The 24,620-nt window shown below is 47.1% G+C and overlaps 2 protein-coding genes and 1 long non-coding RNA gene across 3 annotated transcripts; all 3 read left to right on the top strand.

Moving 5' to 3' along the window:
- Positions 1–2,958, top strand: LOC133495569 (uncharacterized). The gene is made up of 3 exons (XR_009793607.1): positions 1–370; positions 460–619; positions 1,286–2,958. It is a non-coding gene; the product is annotated as an uncharacterized LOC133495569 (long non-coding RNA).
- Positions 2,959–7,254: 4,296 nt separating this feature from the next.
- Positions 7,255–9,795, top strand: nog2 (noggin 2). Its single transcript, XM_061810392.1, has one exon. It carries the CDS (start codon positions 8,322–8,324, stop codon positions 8,952–8,954), a length of 633 nt encoding a protein of 210 aa, XP_061666376.1. The 5' UTR covers positions 7,255–8,321; the 3' UTR covers positions 8,955–9,795.
- A 9,647-nt stretch (positions 9,796–19,442) lies between these two features.
- LOC133495764 (protein PFC0760c-like) lies at positions 19,443–23,787 on the top strand. The gene is made up of 5 exons (XM_061810713.1): positions 19,443–19,609; positions 19,836–19,880; positions 19,992–22,234; positions 23,197–23,242; positions 23,341–23,787. The coding sequence occupies exons 2-3, from the start codon at positions 19,841–19,843 to the stop codon at positions 21,323–21,325; spliced, it is 1,374 nt and encodes a 457-aa protein (XP_061666697.1). The 5' UTR covers positions 19,443–19,609; positions 19,836–19,840; the 3' UTR covers positions 21,326–22,234; positions 23,197–23,242; positions 23,341–23,787.
- The last annotated feature ends 833 nt before the right edge of the window (positions 23,788–24,620 follow it).

The raw sequence follows: 24,620 nt of genomic DNA, 5'->3' as shown, positions 1-24,620 counted from the left end.
TGAGGAACATGTTTTGAAGATTATTAAAGTATGAAAGATGACGACGAGAGACGCGTGGGGAATGCGTTGTTCTGCCTTCGCCTAAAAAACACCAGCTTCTGTCGTTCAGAATTGCTCTGTGAGGAAAAACAAAAAACAGGTTAAGATGGGGTTTAGTTGTCGTATTGTGACGGAACTTCACTACATGCCACTGGCCTTGTTCCTCACCGCCAGCCACGTGGTACCACTAGTCTGAATACTTTAAAACTAGCGATCAGACTAGCTAAAGCTAGTGATGCTAACCACTGCCCTCATTCATCAGCAGCTGATTTTCATACTGTGATTCACGCAGACATATGAACACGTACTGCGTCACTTTGTTGTTCCCCGGGTAAGTTGACATCAAGCTAAACGCCAATGTGGAGAAGTAAAATCTATCTAAAAAAACTTGCCTTTTCTCCATCTGTACTTCTACTTCAGACGAAATTGCGAGTACTTCTGCCACCTCAGCAGAGGGCCAAAGGGCACGGGAGTCCACCGCTGCGGCTATTTGCTTGGTCGGGACCCCGGGAGGCGGCGTTGGTTGACGACGGGGCCCGCTGCAACTTTGTGACCTGCGGTACTCATTTGGCAGCGCCGGGTACACGACAATGTGTTTAATGTGGTTTAACAGGCTGCCAGCTTTAAACAGAACCACCTCGATCCGCACGCCGCCGCAGACTCGCAAAGACGGCATCGTCGAATTTCCTTCGCTTTGTTTTTGTTACGCAGTGCCAGTCTGTGAAGTATCTTGGCTCCAGACTCAACAGAACACACATGCTGCGGCCAAGGGCGGGCAAAGCGACATCTGTTGCGGTCAGCGGCTGCGGGCGAACCCTTTCGATTTGGACACGATGCCCCCGCGGCAGCACAATGGCTTAGCGGTCGCACGGAATGCCGGCGCTGGCGGTCGGGGTTTACCTAGCTTGCCCTCGTCATTCACCAGACGACACTTTAATTAGCTGTAAAAGGGACTTATTGCGTTTGTCCTGATCCAAATGAGACTGTAAAGTAACTTTTTCCCCCACTTTTAATTGCAGTGTACCTCTCATATAAAAGCTACTCTATTAGAGTGAACACGCACAATAATGGGCCCCATACGGCCACTTTTTTTTTTTTGTACTTGTAACTGTTTACTGCTACCTTAACCCAAGAGTGGGCGACATTATCAGAAGTACTGACCAACATTTACAACCCAAGTTCTCAAATTTGTTACATGATATGATGTTAATTAGTTTCCTAACGGGCTGTTCTGCACTCCTTCCAGTACGGCTTTGCGATGCCGCTTGTCGTCGGATTTCGGACTCTCTGTGCGGCCATTTCGAATGAACATCCCCGAGGCCTTCAGAATGGACCTTTCCGACTGGCGCTCTTCAGCTCCCCCCCCCTTAGCGACAGCTGCCATCTCCCACAATCTTCCATAATGGCAACTGAACAGAACAGGTTTGAAGTTGATTCTCTATAGCGTATTCCAGATAATATCGGGGTGTGTTTTTTGCCAAATGCGTCAGACTTGTCCAAGAGAGTTCTACAGAGAGGTCTCAACTATTTCACGCGAGGATATGTACACGGAATTAAGATTTTGGACGCAATGTCAGAGTTACGGAGAAATGTTGGCGATCGACGCAAACTTCATATTGAAATCCACCAGGATCAAATAGTGGAATCGTACTACGCATGTAAAGCGGGGTGAGTACTTTTTACTTGGAAAGATCACCAGTATTATCATTGTAGTCTTCATAAGTGAGGGGGTGTATTCATTTGTCTTGGTTCGTAATGGAACGCAGTGCTCTGTCTTAAAAGTCCGATGTGACACAAATTGGCAAATAGACGTATCACTAACCCGACTCTTCGGCATAAAACATGACACACTTCATTCAGCAGGTCAGTGATACGCTAACAAAGTGAATGTTGTTCGCCTGCAATGTATAAAGCACTAATAATAATTCAATCAAACTCAGAGAAGTTACTTCTCCTTCCCTTACCTTCGAACATGCAGCCTTGTGTTTGTTGATATTGTTCATATTTAGTTGCACTTGTACTCTTCCGCGACCTTAATCCATCGTAGACACTTCAACTGTGTTTTAGGCTTTGGAAAATGAATCACCTGGGCGGCTTGAAACCTAGCAGGATATCTTTCATCGAAATTGAACATTCCCCAAGCGCATCTGAGGACCATTTTCTTCATAACATTAACTTTTCCAAGCGCATGCTACTGACAACCAGCATTGCTTGTGTGACAATACGGCGAACGGGGCGTGTAAAAGACAAGTGCGGCTATCTGATTGGCTATTATTGCACGAACGATTGACAGGTCGGAAAGGTCCATTAAAAAGTTTTTCCTGATATAATTTGGGTGGAAAATAAATGAGTGATGAGTATGTCATGATGTGACTACACATGGGCTCGCGATTGGCTCTATAGGAGAAGGCGCCGACTGCAGGAAAAATTTCAATGCCACGTGTCAGTTTCGAAACTTTTTACATAGGAGCAGCTTGGACTGCAAATGCAAAACTGAACAAAAATGTAATGAGCATTCCGCTGTTTGAACTCCTCAAATTCCCGCAAAAAAAATGAGTGGAACTGAGTGTAATAGAAAGTGATATCCGGCAACAATTTTGACGCTAATTGATTGCCGATCCCCAGCAATCCCGATTTGCCGTCGAAAGTTGTTTGGAGGACCGCTCGCGTCTTTCCTTTTTCTCCCCCTTTCGCTTTCTATCGCTCCGTCCCGCTCGCTCTTCCCCTTTTTGGCCGCCGTCGCCACTGCGGAGACACGGCAACAGTGACTCTATTGTGAACGCTGGGAATTGGGCAACGGGCCAATGATGTCATCCTGCCCATCGGGAAGACCGGCGGTAACGCCCTCCTGGCGTTTCGGAATGCACTATTTTTTCCTGTTGTTTTCCGGAAGGCAGTGATCAATTTAATTCCACCCTCATCACGCCGTGCTCCGGGGCGAGGGGTTGAAAGGGGGTGTGATGAGTAAAAGGACGGAAGGTGGGGGGAGCGACGATTGGGGGGGGGAGGGGGGGGACCCACTCTCTTTGCTCCTTCAAACGGAGATGCAAGCATTGAAGGAACATAGCGAGGCTCGGTTTTTTTGCATTGTTGTTGTTTTATTCTGATTTTGTGAGATGTTAGTAATGGAATGCCGTGAGGTCACAGCGGCTCGTAGTCGCCGGGTATCATTACAGAAGAAAACGCGGGCAATTCATCAAGCAAAAGGGCCAACGGCCCACAAAACACTAATAGTCCTTCACTCACAGTACAAGCCCTCCGGCCAAAAGTAGATAATTGCACGGATACCCTTATAAAGAACACAAAGCGCTTATTGCTGATTAAATTAAAAACAACAATATGAAGTCATTTGGCCTTAAACTAACTGCTAATTCTTTTTTTTTTTTTTGGGGGGGGGGGGGTTGTAGGGGATAGCTTGCCATGACAACACCGAAAAAGAAAAAGAAAATTGTGGTTGAAGGACACGTCTCGTCATTTTTGTAGTGCAACAAAATGATCAAGGCCAGTTCAAATATATCATGTTATAATGTTGAGTGATGTTAGCGTTTGGCACGCGGCATGAGTAGATTTTGAAGCCCGGCAGCCGGCGCCAACCGCCGGGCTCTGGGGCGGTACCATTTGCCCACAGGCTCATCAGTTTTATTTTGGAAATCAGGGCGCTGTCGAACCACGTGTTTCTGTCAAGTGATAAGGTGGTAAAAAAGTAACCCCGCAAGCTAGCAAAAAATGTGAACTAGAAACAAAAGTAACACACTTTGGGTCACGTCATGTCCCGTAACCGCAAGATGGGACCGGCTCGTTGGGAAAAAGAAACAAGTGCAGACCATCCGATGCTAGAAATGCAGTCAGCTTCGCAGTAAATTGTATTTTTAATCGTTTGTTTGTCGGTAAATGGACTTTGTTTGCCAGTCTGTCAAAACGCTCCACTGCGTCTGCCCACATGTTGACTTCATCCCTTCGCGTTTGCTTGGTTAATGTCTTCGACGCAAACTGGTTACCGTTTGTTCACCGAGCAGTGTGACGAGCAGGTAGGGCGGGTTTTGCACCGATCTCGCATCCAAAGTGAAAATTAAAACGGGACAACGTCACCGTCTAAACTGCGATTACCGGGAATCGCGACTTGATGTTTTCTCCCCCGTCCCGACGGCATGGAATCGGAACAAACGATGCCACGCTTTTGGAGACCGTTGCACCAGGCTCGCGGAGGTCTCTCGACGAGTTGTCATCGTTAAAAAATAAAAATGGAGAAGACTTTGATGCCGTTTCACTGGCTATTTCGCAAAACAAATCAAAAAATAAATAAATCAATTTGCAATTTTATTTATTTATTTTTTTTTTAGGGGGAGACAAGTATGTAGAAAGGGGCTTCAAAAGTAGCGTTAACGGGAGACAGATTTTTGACACGCTTCCCGAGCCATCTGCTTTGGGTTAGAGCTCCGAGACGAAAACGGGGAGAGAGAGAGAGAGAGAGGAGAGAGAGAGAGAGAGAGAGAGAGAGAGAAAAGAACTGGAGGAGGACGGGAGAACAGGGCGAGGGCGATGGGGGGAATTATTGACAGGCAATCGTTTTTGGTTTTTTTTTATACTTTGAATTGTTGCGGTCCGGCGGAGAAAGATGAAGGATTCCGCTCCGGCCACAATACAAAAATATTGAAAAATGACATGTTAGTGAATTTATAAAATGTGAAAATATTTGCGCGCCGCAGGAATAATTAGGAGACATGATGATTTGAAGATAAATTATCTTCGAATCTGGCATTCCATCAAAGAGGAAAGTTTTTTTTGTTTTGTTTTTAAATGTTTGTGTGACTCCTTCTCCAAGCTGTCAGTCTCCCTCCCACCCCCCTGTGCCATTCTACCAATCCCCAGTGGGCATAGCCAGCCAGTCTGGCCAGGCCTGCCCCTTGCTGTGCCCCCGTGCTGCATAAGCCCCTGCCTGGACCTCGGGTAGAGCCCTTTGTATGGAGCCATAGGGGTGTTACTGTGCGTTTGTCTATGTGTTATGTGTGTGTGTGTGTGTAGCATTCACAGGGCAACGGGGAGATGGGGGTCCTATCTGTGCCTAAGGGTTGCCTACCCCCAGCACCCCCCCACCTCCCCTCCAATGCACCCTCACCATGCGCCCTATTGAGGCCTAAGGGAGCGTGAACAATCACTGCAAAACCAAAGAGCTAAGTCCTCTTGTTATACAAGCCCAATTTTCGGCGAACCCAACCCGCCGGTCTCCCACCCCCGCCGACCGGCGGCCCGGTCGTCAGAGTTTGACGGGCTTCGTTAAAGCGAGCCGGGTTCCTTTATTGGTCTTATTTAATTAGCCATTCCACAGTAAACTGCCATCCGCCCGGCACCAACGCTGACACCCCCCCCCCCCCCCACCCCCGCCCCACCCTATTCCACATTCTCCTTGTCTCCCAATTCTCCACAATCAAAAATGTAAAAAAAAAATATATATATATGGAAATGTGACTGATAAGTAAAGGAAGTTTCCGGACCGCAACCCTCCAAATGACGTACTCTATCAAGAACATTGAAGCCTTATCGTCGCGGATTTCACGCATTTCGTCCAATTGTGTCGTCGTCAACGCCGCAAATCATTATAACAACGCCGTTATTTTCGGGTTCATTGATACTCAACAATGCGTATATGTCGCGCTTGTTCACCTTTAAGTCCGCCGCGCAACGTGATTTGAAATTTCAATGCAGGGGGGGGCGTCCTCGCATCATCGCAGGTACGAAGACAGATCGAGCCGACCATTTTAGTATTACAATAATACTTATCTCTTATATATCTGTAACATATGTACATAATACATGCCCCCCGCACCCCCGGAAACATTCTTCCCCAAAAAGAACACCAGCGGTTGTATTTTTTTTGTGGCAAATTGGTGTGCAAGGGTCAATCGCAAGGTGTGGGGGTGTGAGTCACCGACTGTAATTTAGTCGTGATTGTCCACTTCAGTTACAAACATAAGGGGAACGCAAATATTCCATACATATTCCAATCAAATTCATAGAATGCCTATTTTAGCTTAAAGGTAAAATGCAAAGGGGGGGGGAGGGGTCACATTTAGTGTTAGCAAACTACAATTTTTTTGTCAAGTTTCTGGACACAAGCAATGATACACAGATTCTCCATAGCAGTCCGCCGTCCCCTCGCTAACTGAGTTTCACTGAGGGAGGGGGGCGTGCCGGCGGACCCCACGTGGACATCCTATGGAGGCAAGACAATGCACGCATCCTGCCCTACAGTAACCGGCTCAGCCCGCCTGTCCCCGCCGCCCACTGAGCCGTCCACCCCTCGCGCCCTCCTCGTCGGCCCGCGTGACCACACAGACTCACGCGGGGAGATCAGCAATTTCCTCGCAACGTCCCGAAACTCCCGACAGCGTGCGGGTTTTTCGGATTGCGGCGCCTCAAGGACGCTCCACCTCCACTCTTCTTGCGTGTCATTTAATTGAGCGGCAGCCAAAAATGTACCACTCAAAGAACTCCAGTCCGGGAGACGCAAGCGTCAGGCACCACGCGGACTCTGCTGGATGAACGCCCTCTAGTGACCGACCCAGAAGGGACACGCTCACTAATTGAGAGAGAAAACTCCTATTCAAATTGAAATCAAGTAAAAGTTTTTTTTTTTTTTTTTTTTTTTTTTTAAATCCATGCACGGCGGTGCAAGTGCAACCGGGCCAATAACGAGTGCTCCGCATGGGGGGGGGGGGGGAGTTCCCTTTAGTTATTCCTGTCCATTTATAGCCCTTAATTATGCGCCTATTTTGTGACCCCCCCGAGTTCAACGGGGCCAATTCCTGTGCAGACCCGAATCCTGATGAACAAAGGTGGAATGTGATGCCCCCTTATTTTTTTCCCTCCCCACTCCTCTCCTAAACGTTTCCCATCCATCCTGAGCTCCAACCGGTTGTATAGACAGCGTATTGAAACAATTAGTCCATCTCGCTCGCTCACTCACTCACTCACTCTCACTCGCTCACGAGGAGGAGGAGAGGCTGGCGATGGAGTTCAATAAAAAGTGAAGCTCGAATCAATCTTGATAACCCCCCCCCTCCCATAAAATAAATAATGTTCGCGTTAGGACCCAGTTGGGTCTGTGATCGTGGCTGACATTTTCCACGCTGCGAGGGGGAGGGGGTCGGTGCAGGGGGGGGGCGGGTGGGGGGGGGGGGCAAAGGAGGCACTGTCAATCAGTGAGAGTGGCCGAGGGTGGGCAGGCCCTTCTGACACTTTGTAACGTCGGAGGGGAATATTTAACTTGGGACTGAGCGCCCGCTCGCTTCCAGACACGCTCACCCACGCAACCGGTGTGTGCTTCCACTCACTCTTCCTTCTCGCTCCAGCTCTCTTTTTCCTCTCTCTTTTTTTCCCTCCTCCTCTCTCTCTCTCTCTCTCTCGCTATAGCTCCCTCTCTCTCTCGCTCACTCCCCCCCCGCTGCATACTCACACGCTCGCTCCTCCAGCAAGGAGCCACTCAAGTGGGGGAGCTTCTCGTGGCAGCCACCGGAGCAGAAGCAGAAGCAGGATTTAGATTTTTATGTTTTTTATTTTCCTTTTTTCCTGCTGTTTTGCAGACCTTCCAGCACATTTTTTTGGGGACTCTTTCTCACCATGCATGTGCAGGAGTTTCTCTGCATGGGCGCAACGCATTGAAAAGGAACTTTTTGTTTTCATTTTTTTTTTTTTTATTATGTGGAATTATAAGAGAAGAGCCTGAGAAAATTAATCTATTTTGGAACATTCTCCGGGGAGCTTTATGGCCTTTTGACGTGAGACACTTTCTGGAATACTACAACTTGTCTTCGTTCAAATAATAATCACAAGCAAGTGTGTGTGGACCGTGTCCTCCCCTCGACTCTTCGAGGGCACGTTTGTGCGTAAAGAGGCAGCGCCCCCCCCCCCCCCCCCCCTTCCCCGGTGCCGGGCACCTTTATCGGAAGCAGCCCGGCCTCGTTTCCGTGCAGCGCTGTCATCACTGTTTCGCCGCGGCTCCGAGTCGTCCCAGCGCGTCGTCATGACAACCGAGAGGAGCCCAAAGTGAATCCGAAGACGGGGGAAGCTGCGGCGTCATCTTCGCGATTGAGCACTTCTTGCAGTGCGGCGGCGGGGGGTTATTTTTAAAGAAGGCTGACGCGCCCCCTCGGCCACCGGCAGGCTGCGAAGTGGTCTATTTAAAGTGTCGCCCGTGAGTGAACTTGTCAAATATATGAAGCGTCAGGCTTGCTCCTCTTGAGTCCAAGTGTCAATTACTGCGCGTAAAAGTCCCGAGAGGAACCATGGGCAGCTGTCACCCCCCAGTGCTCTTCTACATGCTGCTGTGCGTCCACCTGGGAGTGTGCCAGCACTTCCTCCGCCTCCGTCCGTCCCCCAGCGACCACCTGCCCGTCCCCGACCTCAAGGAGGACCCCGACCCGGATTACGACCCGCGGGAGCAGGATCTGTCCGAGCGGACTCTGAGGAAAAAGCTGGGCAGCCACTTCGACCCCAATTTCATGTCAATCGGCGCGCCGGTGCTCGGCAACCACTCCGCGCCGGACTTCAAGTTGCAGGGGCCCATGCCCAACGACATCAAGAAGCTGGAGCTGACCGAGACCCCCTACGGCAAGCGCGTCAAGGTGGGCAAGAAGGCGCGCAGGAAATTCCTGCAGTGGCTGTGGACCTACACGCACTGTCCCGTGGTGTACACCTGGAAGGATTTGGGGGTGAGGTTCTGGCCGCGCTACATTAAGGAGGGCAACTGCTTCTCGGAGCGCTCCTGTTCGTTCCCCGAGGGGATGTCGTGCAAGCCCGTCAAGTCCATCAACAAGATTTTCCTGCGGTGGTACTGCCAAGGCTTTTTAAGACAGAAATACTGTACGTGGATACAGGTGCAGTACCCGATCATCTCAGAGTGCAAGTGTTCGTGCTGATCCCCGCTGCCGGTGGGGGGGCCGGGGGGGGGGGGCTGTGTGGAGTGGACTGGTTTCTATTGCACTGTTAACTCTCGACGGAGGTGGGCACCATAGCAAATCTATTTTTTTATATAGCATTTTAAAGTGGAGGGGGGAAAAAAACAACATTGTACATATTTAAGAGGAATGCAGCTATTTTTTCTAATTGAACCAGGACCATATTTTATTGTCAACCCTGAGACGTTTTGGGTGGAAGGGGGCGGGGACAGCGGCGGCACTTCATATGGAAGAGCTTTTTTTTTGCCCCCCCCCCAACCCCCCCAGAGACATTGATGATGCATATGCTACACCTCTCCAAGAGGTGAACTCTTTTTTTCCCCCCACCAAACTGACTGTTCATTCACTGCAATGCTGCCTAGAGGTTTTTTTTTTGTATAATATTAATATCAATATTAAGTTTAAAAAAAAAACTGAAGTTGAGGTTAAAGATTATATATAAAGGCGTGAACTCAGCTTTTTTTTCTTCTTTTGGGAATACATAGTATTGTAGAAATAAATCTGTATGTTTTATTTATTATTTTAACAATTGTGAGTATAGAACATAAGGACAGAGAATAGATTATACCAGACAAAAAAATATGGGAGATGTCTACTTGAATTATCAAAAAAAAAAAAAAAAAAAAAGACACAAAAAAATAAACAACTGAAAACAACATCTGAGTGTACATGTCCTGGTCACGTTTCTAGCAATAAAGTCTATGTTTTCATCATGCATGTGGTATAGTGCGTATCGAAATATGGAATATGTTCATCCACGCTGCAGGGATTTCTGCAAGGAGCGCTTGACACTCCAAATAGCCCCCCCACCCCCCCACACCCACACACACACACAATGGAGAAAGTTTGTGATTTACTATGTTGCATGATGCACATAGCTTGACTACCACAAGCAGAACTGGCATGCATTTGTCTCAACTCGAAGAGGGGTGGGGGAGTTGCATGATGAGGAAGAATGGGAGGGGGGTGGGCTCACGCACATTCAATCCCCCCCCCCCCCCACCACCACCACCACCACCATGTCCGTGCCGCTGAGGTGTTAACATAATGGCTCAAATATGATGCAGACGTTTCAAACGGTGTCTGTCTGCAGGCGCTGGACGCCGCACACAAGTTCCACTGAGGTATTTGGAGACCGGCGCCTATTCTAGTCTGACCACCCTGCACTGAGAGGAGCGGGAGGGTGGATGGGGGGTGGGGGCTTAGGGGGAGAGAGGGGGAGAGAAAAACAAAACCCATAAAACATTGCTCAACTGCTTTATTACTTTGAATAGCCAAACATGAAAGAGATACAGCCCAGTTCTGGATTCAAGCGGCTCACGTGTTGTTTTTGGGCCTAGCGACACGATTGTAGCCCGAAATAGACGCGTGACCGAGTCCACTTTCAAAGTCCTACGCGCCAATTGCGTGCGTAAAAATGCGCATTTGCGAGCTCGATTTGACACTTGCCGCCCAGCGATTGTGACAGGAGCCGTTAAAGGGGATTTGGTAAGTGGGGGGGGGGGCAGCATGCCAGTTTAAAAAAAAAAGAAAAAGAAGGGTGAGGGGCTGTGGGGGCTGCTTTCCTTACTGTCAGCTTCTTTCTTGATGATGTCTCGGGGATTTTTCGAAAGTGCGTCTCTGACTCGACGGCGCCACTCAGCCGCCCCCTCTCGACTGCGCAGAATGAAGCACTTTGGGAAACAGTAACCCTTTCAGCCTCTGCCTGGAGAGTATTTTAGAAGCGTGTGAAAGGCAATACGCCGCCCTGGCTCCAGCCGCGGAGGTTGCGCACCTTTTACCCACCCCCGGCCGCCTGTCCCGTCAGGTCCTCGTCCCGAGTGGGGGTCTGAGGTGAATCCCTGGGAGAAACCAGCAACGTGGTGAAGAAGCTTATGTCGCTTTATCGGCTCAGTGGGCCCAACTCGGACTCAAACTCGGTACACCTGCACAAGAATTGTTATGCCACTGAAAAAAGGTAAAAATAAATATCTGTGTACCCTCTCGAAATCCATCTGTAAATTAAATTATATAGAAATGTGTGGAGATTAGAGGCATGGGACAGGGGTGGGGTGGGGGGATTTCTTCGGTTAAATGCGTACCGCGCGGCTTATTTGTCACAGGCGAAGACGTATCCAATCCTCCACCGTTAAGAGACGCCTGTCTTCACTTTGCGGAAACGTGCCGACTTGGCCTAATTTACGACTTCGCGCCATTCGCCGAGGCTTAAACGCTCATCGGAAAATAACGACGCGAGCGCTTCGGAAAGAACCCCGTCACAATAAACGCGCTCGAGACGCGTTGAAGGTGGCTTGAGGTTGACTTTGGGGAGATTTGAGTTGGGCTTTCATACGCGCAGAGGGAAGGTCAAAGGTCATCCGGTGCACGTCATCTTCCACGTCGGCGCTAATTTAATTTATGGAAATTGTCCAGGCAGCCTGAGCGCACTGCGGGCACAATGCGGCGAGTAAATATTTGTTGTCCTGTTATTGTTTTATTTGATAATTGTTGGTATTTTCCTATTTCTTTGTAGCCACTTGTTTTTCTATTCAACACAGGTAACATGGCATCCACGTGTAAAATCACCTGATTGTACAGTCTTCATTTCCAGTATTCCTTCTACACACCGCCCCCTAGTGTTCATCCTGAAACACTGCATAACTGAAATACCTTGTGTTGCAGGCCAAGTTTAAGCAAAATGTGTGGTAAGACTGTTCGGAAAACACGCGGATGGATGCTAAAAGGTCAGTAATGATGAGAGAAATTTGTGAAAAGTTTGAGCAATAATGGCGTTATACAATATTTTCTGCAAGACTTAATGGCTTGATCAAGTATTGATACTCTGAGGGGGGGAGGGGGGGCGTTATCGGTCCACTCCTACAAAAAAAAAAAAAAAATGCGCAAAAACACACTAACGCAGACAGAGACGGAGACGAGGCTGCGTGGCTGCAACTAAGGCCCAAACCCCATGGTGGTAAAAGCCAGTGAGTCAGCAGAGTTGAGGTTATTGATGATGACAGGGTATTAGATGGAGCACTGAAGGGGGGGGGGGGCAGGGGGTGGGTGCTGAGTGGATCACATATACACGCACACACACATTAGTGGTCTTACTGACGGAATGTTGGGTATCATCTGCTGTGTGTATGTGTCAGATATTCGTTAGCGCTGAGGAGAGCCAAAAAGCAAGGCACGGGCCCAATTTCATGCTCGATCCGTGCTTTGATATTAACTCTGCAGACAAGTAGCGGGTTCGCTCTCAGGTGCGACGTCGCAAACGAAAATCCAGCTTTTGTCCGAAAAGACGGGCTGGGCAAGTGTCCCAAAACATTTGGAAATATAGCCCGGTAATAGGCAGCCATTGCACGGGTCCAACCGTCCAATTTGACTTCCTTGGTTGAAAATGTTATTTACGTTAAACGTGAAATATGACGGCTAGAAATATCAAATCCTGTTCAAGTGAATTGATTATCAATTTCGGATGCAGTGATCTCCCCTCCAAAAAAACATTTATGCCTTAAATTATGGCCTAAACATATTAAAACCTTTTAAAAAATGTATGTTTGAACATAAATGTTTGGAAATAAAGTTTCCATGCATGTAATGTATAAAAAATATGAACTGTAAAAACATTTGTTGTAAAGTTTAGGTTTAAAATATCCCTCCTGCAAGCTGCAAATTGAAATTTATTTCATAAAGAAAGCGGGACTTATTGGTGAACTGTGATATATTGGGGATTTATGTATTTTGAAACTCCCAAATATTTGTAAGCATCAAATGTATAGAATACATATAATAGGGGCCCACCAATACATTTTCAGACGTAGTACAAGTACCAAAACTTGATCGTTCCAATATGTCTTGTAGTTTTGATCAAAGTATTTCTAATGGAAAACTTTGCTATTTGGCAGGACCGTGGTATGTGGTACACAATGTAAGGGGGAACTACTAAATATAATTTTTTGTCACGTTCTAATGTCTAATATGTGCCATAAAGATTGGCACACGCAACTAAAACGTACCGCACGTGCAGTGCCAGTTTGTAGTTTTCTTTCCAGATTTGTTGGCCTCTTCCCGGCGTGAGCTTCCAAGCCCAAAAAAAAGCCGTCAGTAAGACTACAAAAAAAAGTCCATCAAGTTTATGTCTGCGAGTTCTTTTGCGAATGTTCTAAAAAGCTCTTCTTTGTTGTCTCATCCAGCGCTTTGATGCTGATCCAGGATCAGGAGCCCAGCATGATCTCAACACATCCATCATGTCCACGACTTGACCTGGATTTCAGTCTCAGTGGGCACGGGATTTATGACATGCCGTGACATCAACGCGGCGGCCATGTTGGCCGGCGCACAACAGGTGACCGCGGTCGAAATAACAGGCGATGGAAATCGAACCCCCCAGTCATCACCGTCAAACGGGGCTTAGGACAATTAAGCAGACGGGCAGGAAATGCGCGCGATGCCGCGAGGACGTTCGACACGCTGTCTTGGTTTCCCCGACTCTGGTTGACACTTAGTTTAGGAGATCATTTATTACATGTGGCAAAGTGCGGCGGCTCACTGGAGAGTGCGACGCATTCTTCGGTGGCTCAAGAGCGTAAGGCGGCAAATGTGCTGGAAAGGCTCTTCCGCGGGATTACAAAAAAAAAGACAACAAAAGCACTTATAATATACAAGAGCCGTGTCATAAACAAGTGTATTGATAAAACTGATACTACTCATGGATTAATTTCTCTTTCGTGATATTTCGTAGTCAACAATTAGAGAGAATAAATAGAAGTAAACGAAAATTTCCTTCAAAAAAACAAAACCAAAACGAGCTTATTGTTTTGGGCAGTAAAGAGGATTGTTGTTAGTAAATATCTAGTCCCTTATTAAAAATCGAAGATCTTGTGTGCTGATTGATCCGATCTGACTTTCAGCAGTTTTTATCAAATCATGTTCTTCTTTTCCCAGTATTCCCAGGCGGTCTCCCATCCAAGTACTAACCGGGGCCAAACCCGCTTAGCTTGTCGGGGTAGCGTGGCCGTCAGCAGCAGTTTTTATCAAATCAACCACTAAAATGTTTCTCCCACTAGCAAAAGAACACGTTCAGAAAGCGGACAGACCAGGAGATGCTAATTCCTGCTTTCATCTCCAGCAGACTTGACTATTGTAATGGTCTTCTAACTTGACTCTCTTTGTCAACCGTGGGCCTGCGAAGGCCTCTGGTGCTTTTTTTGTGATTCCACTTAACTTTGATGTCATTATATAGTCACTTCCCAAAATATATTGTCATTATACAGTACAAATATTACCATATGCAATATTTACTCCTTAACGACACCAAAATGCAAGTCACTGAATATCCATACTCATGTAATGTGTTGCAGCAAGATGAGGTCATACGATAAATAGATTTGTGGTTGACATTAACATGGCTCAGGAAAGAAAAAAATATGAATCCTTACTTCTGTTTCCACGGCAACGCCAGCAAGTGGCGCAAAGTTCCAAGTGGTCGTCCCGCTACATCAATGGCCACATTTTATCATGGGTGAGCAAGCACTGCTTGGTGGCGTGTCTTTGTGGAAAATCATGAATAAGTCCTCAATTACTTACGATATTACATAAATAGCTAAAAATCCGCATTAAACTTACTATACTTCCTCACACAAACACTGAAAGTACCCTGAAAGAAGCATAAATACATTAAATTGTATTCATTTGGTTCTTGGTCGTCATAAGGACGTTGTGTGTAATTTCCTTAATTGACCACTTGACTTAAATGTCCCTGCATCAATATACATGTTGGAATTTTCCCTCTAATTGGTTCATACATTTTCAATATCCATCTTGCCGACGGCGCCCACACAGCCCTCCTCCTCACAGCGTGTCCAATGGCCGTCTCCGAGTGCCCCTCTGTGCGTCGAGATGGCATGCTGAGAATGTTTACTTTCGCCACAGTGTGTATTTACAGAGCCTAATAGTTTTTAGGCCGCAATGGCGCCTCGCTTCGTAACGTGCGTACAACCCCGAGAGTCTCAACTCGCGCGCACACAGACAACATACATCGCCCCCCACCCCCCGCGCTAAATAACTCATCAAATCTGAGCTGTTTGGAAGTGGTTGTTATGATGCCGGGCGATGAGCGCGTCGAAATGTGGCGTCGGAGCCTCTGTGATGGGGAAATAATGGCCCTGACGGCTCCATAAGGCCAGAGGGCGAGGGCGGGAGTGCGACGAATGGATACACGACGTCTTAAAAGGTGACACGAGGAGCGCTGAAATAACTCATTGCGACGGTCCCTGGCGGTGGTGTTAACAGTACAGGGAGTCCTCGGTCTATGACTGAGATCCGTTCCTACAGTAGCGACTGAACTCGAATTTGGACTTAAGTCGGATTCCGCCATTAACGTCGGAATTTACATCAAAATACTTTGTGTAAAAAAACAAATACACTGAAATAAACAAGATGATGTACTTAGCATTACTGCTGACAGGTGGATGGAGAAGAAGAACGGGAGGCCGTGCTTAGCTATTGCGAAGGAACCTGGTCCTCAATCCTCTCCATCTTGACAAATATCAGAGAAACTTGTTTTGTGATCTGACATAGGAATGGAACCCTTCACATTTGCTGAAATACAGGCTTTGTTTTATTAATTGGCACCACGGTCGACCGACTGAAGCCTCGGTGGTGTTGCTGCCTCTCCTTTCGCCGATCTTTTTATAATCTTGAGCTTCGTTTCCATCGTAATGGATTTTGTTTTGGCTGAAGAAGCATTGCTAAAAGACAGATTTCTTCTTTGGGGCGATAATTTCTAAAAAGGATGGCGAAAAATGCAAAGATACGCCCGGCGCAGAAGCACGGACAAGCACTGGCCAGAGAAAATGGCGGACGGGGGACGGGCGTTGCAAAGTCGAAACGTCTTAGCAGGGAGGAAAAGTCTGCTCCAGCAACACATCGACTGGTAACTCAATATGAACACATTTAGTTATCTAGTAGTGTTTCCGCTGGGCGCTGGTACCAATTTTGGGTAAACACGATCTGTTTTTCGAAAAACCAAGCAGGTGATAGCCCAAAAATACCAAACCTCCAAGAGCAGGCGTTCACGCAAAGCCAGCATAGGGACCGAAACATCTCAATCTGGCCCCTTAACTGCAGTCGGGGACGGAGAAACTGAATGAAATTCTTACGAAAAAGTCAAAGCCGAAGCTGGCTCGGAATGATTCTCGAAACAAAATAGAAAAGTCCAAAGTAACTGTTGGGACTATTCAGTCCTGAGGATCTGCATTTTGATTCTGCAATGCCAGTTTCATCTTTTTAAACTTATTAGTGTAAAAGCAAAGAAACAAATGTTATTTTCCTCACCGCCTGTTTTCGCAGGACTCCGGTGTTCAGTTTTTAGACACGCACACACACCCCGTTTTGTGCTTGGATTTACTAAACATGTCAGCGCTTTCGCCAATCGACAACAATGCGGCGGTCTAACTGTCCTCTCGCTGGCCGATTGTCAGCGCTTCGTTCGGCTAATTGAAACAGCAGAACAGGCGTCGAGTTCTGAATGGCCCTCAGCGCACAAAGAGGCCAAAGGAACAAAACAGGTGAAAATAACATGAGCGCATGACTTGGGCCGCTGGACCTGATGTTCCGACGCCTGCCTGTCTGTCGTATTCAGCGGAGGTGCTCTATTCACACCGAGGAGGGACCCGGGGGACGCCGCCCCCGGGGTTACGGACGTGTTTGTGGTCCAAGGGGAGGCGGGGTGGGGGGACGGGCATGCTTGGTGATGGCTTACCAAAAACAGAGCACCCAAGGGGACAATGGGACCCAGGAAATTCCTCACATAACCCCAACACACCGAAGAGGAAGTGGAAAAGGGGATTTATCGGCGTCAAGCTCCCCCCACCGACCCCCCTTCCCCTCGCTTCCACAAGAGAAGTGGGTACCTCTTTTGTCCCCTCTGGCATTGGAGATGGGACGGAAACGAGGCGCCTGGCGCTCTTCGCAACACCTAATCACTCTTTGAAAGAAGAACCGCCAATTAGGGAATGGCCGTATACGGCTCGGCGAGATTCGGGTCCACGCTCGAGTGTCGCTTGCGAGGCCTGAATGGAAAGGATCGGCGTTTCGCTGACCTCGTTTCGGAAAGAGTTCACCTCACTACGAGGCCGAAGGGACGAGACAAACGTCGAGAGAATTTCCAATAGTCTTGACCAAGAACGACGTGAATTCGATCCACTGCACGCGCGTGCAACAAAGCATAAAAGGTCCGATTCATCCTAAACAAATTTGGTTTTCCTACAACCGCTCATTAAGCTTATTCCATCTTTTTTTTTTTTTTTAACCAAATGAGTGGTTTAGTGTTGCATTCCATTTACTGGCCTCCAGTGCCTGAGCCCATGTACAGCTTGTGCAAACTATATCGAAGGTAAATACGCTGAAATGACCATTGGAAAGAAAGCGCGTGACAAAGAAAACCTTTTCACTATTAAGATACTCGAGACCTCACAGAAATCTTCAGCACCGAATGTTCAAGCCCGCTTTCCAGGCTGTTGATTTAGAAAAAAATATTTTTAACAACTGCAGCTATACTTAAATGAATAACTATTGGCAATTTTTGGCCGTGGATTGAAGAGATTTTTTCGAAGGTGTTTCAACTGAACAAATCATATTCATCATCTAGTATTTAGTATGAAATACTCTTGTAAATGAATCACGCCTTTAGGATTCTCAGTTCATAATATTTGCAGGACATTTTGAATGGGTTCTATAGAGTGAATGGAGCCGAAAAGGGAAACTAAACCAACGCTGCCATCCAGTGGCAAAATATGCTTCTTCAGTCAATACATAATTCATGTTTATCAAGCTGTTCTAATATCAACGGGAAGGAGTGGACTTGAGTTCTAAGGTTACAATAATCATTATGGCGCGGACTACACAGGCACCTTGGAGGAGGTGGTGATGAGAAATTCATGGCGGAAACATTTTAAGAAGTTTGTCGCGAATAAAAATAGAAAACTTTGCCAGTGTGTTGGATATATTAATTAATAATGTGATCTGTTGCCGTTTAGACATATTGAAAGTACAAAAAAGGACACTGAGCAAAACAGTAAAGGTATGTTTTTGGCTTCAAGCTGTTTGATGACACTCCCAATTAAAGTCTGTCAAACTCAACATCAAACAAAATTACATGTTCCGTATTGAAAACAAGCACTAGCGTGATGCTAATGGGAAAGGCTGTAGACGGGCTTACGACTGTGCTGTCATAATAGCAACGGATGTTTGAAGACAGTAGAGCAACATTCATAGCCAGACATATTCTTTATCCTCTGCAACGGACGACTAATGGTACTTCAGTTTACGGGGATCAGATCGCAAAGTCACCGCCCAGCTCGCACAGGTGGTGAGCCCATGGGAAGGGGGACCCATGTTGCCCCTTTCGGGCTGTGCCCGGCCGACCCCTATGGGTGCAGGCCCGGCCACCAGGCGCTCGCCTTCGAGCCCCACCTTCAGGCCTGGCTCCAGAGGGGGGCCCCAGTGACCGGTGTCTGGGCAAGGGAATCCGAGATCCAATTTTTGTACTCATCATCGGGGTTTTGGAGTCGTACTTTGTCTGGTCCCTCACCAAGGACCAATTTTTGCCATGGGTGGCCCTACTAGGGGCATAAAGCCCCAGAAAACTTAGCTCCTAGGATCATCGGGACACCCAAACCCCTCCACCACGATAAGGTGACTGGGGCATCTGATTCGGACGCCTCCCTGGTGAGGTGTTCTGGGCATGTCCCACCGGAAAGAGACCCCTGGGATGACCCAGGACACGCTGGAGTGACTATGTCTCTCGACTGGCTTGGGGACCCCTCGGGATCCCGCTGGAAGAACTGGAAGAAGTGGCTGGGGAAAGGGAAGTCTGGTTATCTCTGCTGAAACTACTTCCCCCGCGGCTTGACCCAGAAAAGCGGGAGAAAATGGATGGATGGAACGATGGATGGTGGATAATGACCTCATTTAATAAAATTTCCCCCAAATTACAATTGTACCAACTGTAAAGAGGTTAAGATAAACAAAATATACTGAATAAAACTTGCAATGCTTTTAGCTAGCAACCAGTTCAGGGTGTACTCCAGCACTCCCGCAAACCTTGTCAGGATAAGCGGCTCGGAAAATGTATAGATGGATGAATAAAACCTCAACGATGCCAAGAGAGAAGATTTAAAATATTGCATTGTTATAATACCAGTATTGAAGAAAGTCACCGACCGTACATGGTGAAAACCGTCAAAAGTGAGATTAGTCGTTGCGTAGCATGCTCGAGAAGCCACCTTTCAATGTGACATCACACGCAAACATATCATTATGTAAATGTCATGAAGTGTTTCGTTCAAAGCAATTTGACGGCAAGAAGCGGTGATGTCACAGAGCAATAAAGCCGCCAGTGTTATTCCCACACACAGCTGGGCTTCCCCGCCCCCCCCCCCACCCCCGCCCACCTGCAACCAACGATGCTCCGAGTCGATGTCTTGATGGCATAGCTTCGCAACTCATTCGCTCCGCATCAGCATGACGAGGAGCAAAATACCGCCGAAGCCGCAAAAGTAGCCTCTATGTTACCGTCAGCTACAAACGGCTTATTAAAGTGCAATTTTTCACGCCGCTTCCCCAAAGTTAAGGTAAGCTGATCCGACTCCACGCTTTCGCAAACACTTCTAGTGACGTATCGCAAAGTGATGTCGTCGCCCACGATGACACATGGCTTTGGGAGGAAGGGCCAAAATATTTCACGTTTCAAGAGCGCTGAGTTTCTGTAGAAGCTGATCACATGTTGAATATTTCGTCGGTGCGTGCTCGTTTTCTAAATCTTGCAATAAAAATTACTTACTGACATGTTTGTTGTAGACAAAATGGAAGGACAAGGGGACGGACGGCACAACGGTCCAAATTGTAAGTGCTTGACTTTTGCTCTCTTCGTCGGCCTCTGTTTGCGCAAAATTGATTTTCTGTATGATTCTATGCTGACGATAGCATCATCTACGCACGTCGACTGTGTTGCAGGCTACCGCATCCCGTTGCCGATCGGAAACGGAGCGCGGAATATGGAAACCCTTGGGCTAAGGGTTTTTATCTTAAATCAGGAGATCATCTTTTCCATCCACGCTATGATCAGGCCACCCGATAATGACGTCATCGACAACGACGGGAACAACGAAGACAACGACGAGGATGACTACATCGAAGACAACGAGGACGACAACGAGGACGATAACGAGGACGACAACGAGGAGCACATCGACGAAGACGAAAACGTCGAAGACAACGATCAGGACGAAAATATCGAGGACAACAATAACGAGAACATCGAAGACGACGAAGATGACGTCACCGAAGACAGCGACGGCGATGCCGACGTCGAAGACAACGACGGCGAAATGGAAGAGCACCACGAATACCACCCGGACGACAACAACAACATGAACGACATGAACATGAACGACGAGAATGCCGTGCTCCTCTTCAGAATCCGCGTCAGGCCGCTGCAACACGGCGACGTGTTCGACGACATTTTCCTCGAGCTGCGCTTGGTGAACAACGACGACTTCGACGAGATCGACAACAACGAAGACCAAAACGGCGACGTCAACGAGGAGAACATCGAGGACGACCAGAATATCGACGAAGATGACGGCTTCGAAAACGTCATCAACGCCGTCAATAATATGGGCGACGACGATAACAACGGTAATGACGACGATCGGGAAGAGAGTGACTGCAATAACGATGAAGGTTTTGAAGACTTTGACAATGACAACGAAAATATTGAAGGTCTTTGTGTCACTGGCACCGTTGTCAACGCAAAGAGGAAAAATTTCCAACCTGGAGTCTACCAGGACCTGGACGATCCTTTGCCAGGACCTTCGAGGGAGAGGTCGATCGAGAACGACGATGATGAAACGAGCAGAGGAAAACAGTTCCAATGGTGGGATGATTGCAACTCGGACAGTTTTTCTGATAACTTCCACGAAGAAGAGGACTACCACCGCTGTTCTACATCCAAGCAAAGGTCGAGCGATGACATAGATTCCCAAGACGACAGGAGGGGGAAGAAAACGCGGAAAAAAAACTTCATCTCAAAATCGGAAGACGAGGACTTTGCCTTTTGCTCGAGTGACCATGACGGAGACGAGGACCTCCCGCCCGGATCCTCGAAGAAGAGGCCGCGAGGAGAGGGAGGACATTCGTCCGAAACGGGACGACGCGAGAAGCGTTTTCGACAAGACACCGCCACCGATAGCGACTTGGACGATCCCCAACCAGACCCCCGGCCTGGATCGTCTTCAAACAGGTTGAGAGACAATCAGGACAAAGAAACTAAGGACGGTGAGAAATAATTCACGAGGCAGGGATAATAATTCATTAACTGATAATGGAGAATTGATTCCCATTGTTCGGAGTCGTCGATTGGATCGCGTCTCGAAGCAACTGAGGCGAAGTGAAGTGCGCTGGCCGACAACCACCAGAAGAGGCGCCGTTGGGTCAGTCTCGACTCGTTTGCTGGCTCAAGAGACGAAGCATGATGTCAGCATAACTCCGGGCAGCATGATTGTGCTGCTCGACGGCAATGACGCTGAAACAGGAGTTCAGAACAGTCGAGAGATTTTCAACCCGTCAATTAAAACTACAATCGAAACCAGTAGGTCATTGAATATACATGTCTCGTACATGTTTATTCTTGATTACCCCCGCCAAGGGACATTTGATGAAATATTGTGCACCGGAGGGAGGATTATGATTTATATCTAAATCCAGATTTTCCTTTTTTTATTTTTTTATTCTCACATTTTCCTAATGTACGGAGAGTGTCGGAGAACGCTTTCATCGTTTCTGCAGATAATCCAACATATCGTTTATACATGTACAGATCTTTTTTTTTTTTTTTTTTTTTTTTTACTCCGTGCACGTTAGATCCAGTCAATGCCAGAACTATTTTTTTGAAAAGGCGACATCACACACATGCGCACATGATCGTGTGTTGATGACATAATTTGCTTTGTTCAAAGCACCTGAAAAGGAGGTAACAAAAACATGTGGCGATGACACAGAGCATTAAAGCAAACATTGTTTTCCTGGACGCACTGAGCACCGTTTTTGTATTTTTTTCCCCCCTAAATGATGTTTGAAGCTTGTTTGTTTACGAGTAAACAATCGCAAAAGTTCACCCAACGTAACCTGAATGGTTCTTTTTTTTTTTCGGGTTGTATACAAAGTACAATTTTTCAGAGCAGGTGCCTGAAGTAAAGGTACGTCGACACAAAGCATTTAGATTTAGGATATAAGATTCATTGGGGAATACACTCGTTCATGAAATTCTTTGGTCTCTTCAACAAATTGAAATGAAATATTGATAGTTTTTGGTATTTTATCTGCAATCTGTAGTTAGGATGAGATTTTTTTTTTTTTTAGATTTGGCAAGTGTTGAAATATTAAAAATCTCAGTTGACTTTTTTTTAAAAAATATTTTATGTTCAGTCCTTTGTTGGCCAGACACTGGAACATTTTACGGACTTGCACTTTTGGACAATAATATTTTGGCTTTATCTTTGCTGAGATAATGTCCTGCACATGCCGAACAGTAAGGCGCATGTCATTATTTCTAAATGTATTTTTTTAAGTCATACAATTAGTTCTAATTGTAAATAAACACTCGTATTCTGTATTGGAATGAAGTACCGTAATTCCCGGCCTACAGAGCGCCCCAGGTTACGAGCCTCACCGAGTACATTTGTAAGGGAAATACCATTTGGTACATACATACGCCGCAGCTGTGTAAAAGCCGCAAGTGCCCGCATTGAAACACGAGATATTTACAACGACGGTACACAGTATAGTGCTAACGCCGCCACGCTAATGCTAGAGCAGTACTAACCCTAACAGGGCCGGTTAAAATAAAAAAACATACCGATAAAAATAACTTGAGACACAGCAGTAACACGCTAGCGCAGGGCTCACAGGGCCAGACCGGTAAAAGTCACTTCCTCGGCACATATATTCCACTGGTCTCACCCTTGCCTTTTCTTCTCAAGTGTCTGCTTGTGGTCGTTGGAGGAAAAAAAAAATGCACAAATTAGCCGCATCACCGCATAAATCGCAGGGTTGAAATGACGGTACTTTGCATTTGATTTAACTAATTTCATTATATGCGCAGTTGTGACCGATGTCAACGATGAGGAAGGTTTTATGATTGATTTTGGATTCCTTTTAGACAAAAATGGAAGGACAAGGTGACGGATGGCACAATGGCCCGAGTAGTAAGTTCCCTAATTTCATGCGTTTTCCAAGAAGCTATTTCGGGTCACGCTCATGTTCTTTTCTATATTAGCGCCATCTACGTCTGACTGAATTTCAGGTTACCACATTCCGCTGCTGATAGGAAACCGACCGCCCAACGATGACCCGAACATGGAATACATTGTCGTGCTGGATTTTATCGTGAATCAAGAGATTATATTTGTCAACGATGCGGAGCCGTGGCCAAACGGCGACATAGATATGAACGTCGACGAGAACGAAGACAACATTGACATGATCATCGACGGAGACAATCAGTTGGAAGCGGCCGTCGGGGCGGAGGTTGAGATAGGCCTCATTGGAAGCGCGGCGGAAGAAGACACTCTGCTCTCCTCGTCGAGGAATATCTGCAAACGCGACGATGAGGAAGAAGAGGACGAGGAAGACAGCAGCAGTTTCCGGTGGTGGGATGAGTTCGATGGCAACAGTTCTGACGGCAGTGCCGAGCAAGACGGGACTGATGTCGAAGCCCCGCTAATGCTACAAACGCAAGCTAATGTGTATGTCGTGACCCTAAGCGGGCATCTGGCGCACAGCTAGGAAATCGCCGTCCTGGCCGAGGGGGTGGGGGGGCGCTTCTGCAAAGGAGGGGGACTGTTTCTGGGACCGAGACACGGTGGACGACCCTCTGAACGCACCATCCGCAGAAAAATTGAGAGACAACCCACGATGGAGGAAATAGCAGCGTCATGAACTGATTGAAAGGTGAAATTCGTTGCGAACTAATGGATGATTATGACTTTAAGCAGTCATATTTAAATTAAAACTGTCAAGTTTTTTTCACCAAATAAAATGCCCATCGACTGTTTGATATTAATTTTCTTGCCTCGAAGTGGAAACTCAAGCTGAGATTTTGTTGGATTTAATGTTCAAAAGCTGTCACGTTATTCTAGATATTGAACGACCCTGTAAAGTGCAGTGATCTATCTGAGTGTACATAGAACCCAAAAATCCATCTTCGCTTCGGATAGTCTGCTAGCGTGGATGCTTTCGAGTGCCTCGTCGTCAGCCATGAGTGTTTATAGGGGGGAAAGGCGGAGGTGCTAGGAAGGGATAAGAAAGGGCAGTTGGGTGGGGAAGAAATCCGCCTTGGCAGTTCTGCACAAACGTGGCCGATTTCGAGTGCCACGTTCCGGGACAACCTGTCGGGATACACTTCACCCCCCGGAAACTTCAAGCGGAAATATTTTCACAGTTCAAACGTAGTGGCTGTTATGTGTAATTAATAGAAGATGCTAAATCACAGGTGTCAAACTCAAGGCCGGCCGGGGGGAGAAATACGGCCTCTTCCATGATTCTTGTGAAAAGTTGAACCAAAATTTCAGTCATATTCTGTAT

Source organism: Syngnathoides biaculeatus, chromosome 22 (assembly GCF_019802595.1).
Source record: "Syngnathoides biaculeatus isolate LvHL_M chromosome 22, ASM1980259v1, whole genome shotgun sequence".
Taxonomy (NCBI): Eukaryota; Metazoa; Chordata; class Actinopteri; order Syngnathiformes; family Syngnathidae; genus Syngnathoides; species Syngnathoides biaculeatus.
Note: the sequence above shows the minus strand (reverse complement) of the source record. Positions and strands in the feature narration are given on the sequence as shown.

Coding starts and splice junctions, on each gene's coding strand:
- nog2 (XM_061810392.1), top strand. CDS start 8,322: ATGGGCAGCTGTCACCCCCCAGTGCTCTTCTACATGCTGCTGTGCGTC.
- LOC133495764 (XM_061810713.1), top strand. CDS start 19,841: ATGGAAGGACAAGGGGACGGACGGCACAACGGTCCAAATT. Junction 19,881..19,991: donor ACGGCACAACGGTCCAAATT/GTAAGTGCTTGA, acceptor ACTGTGTTGCAG/GCTACCGCATCCCGTTGCCG.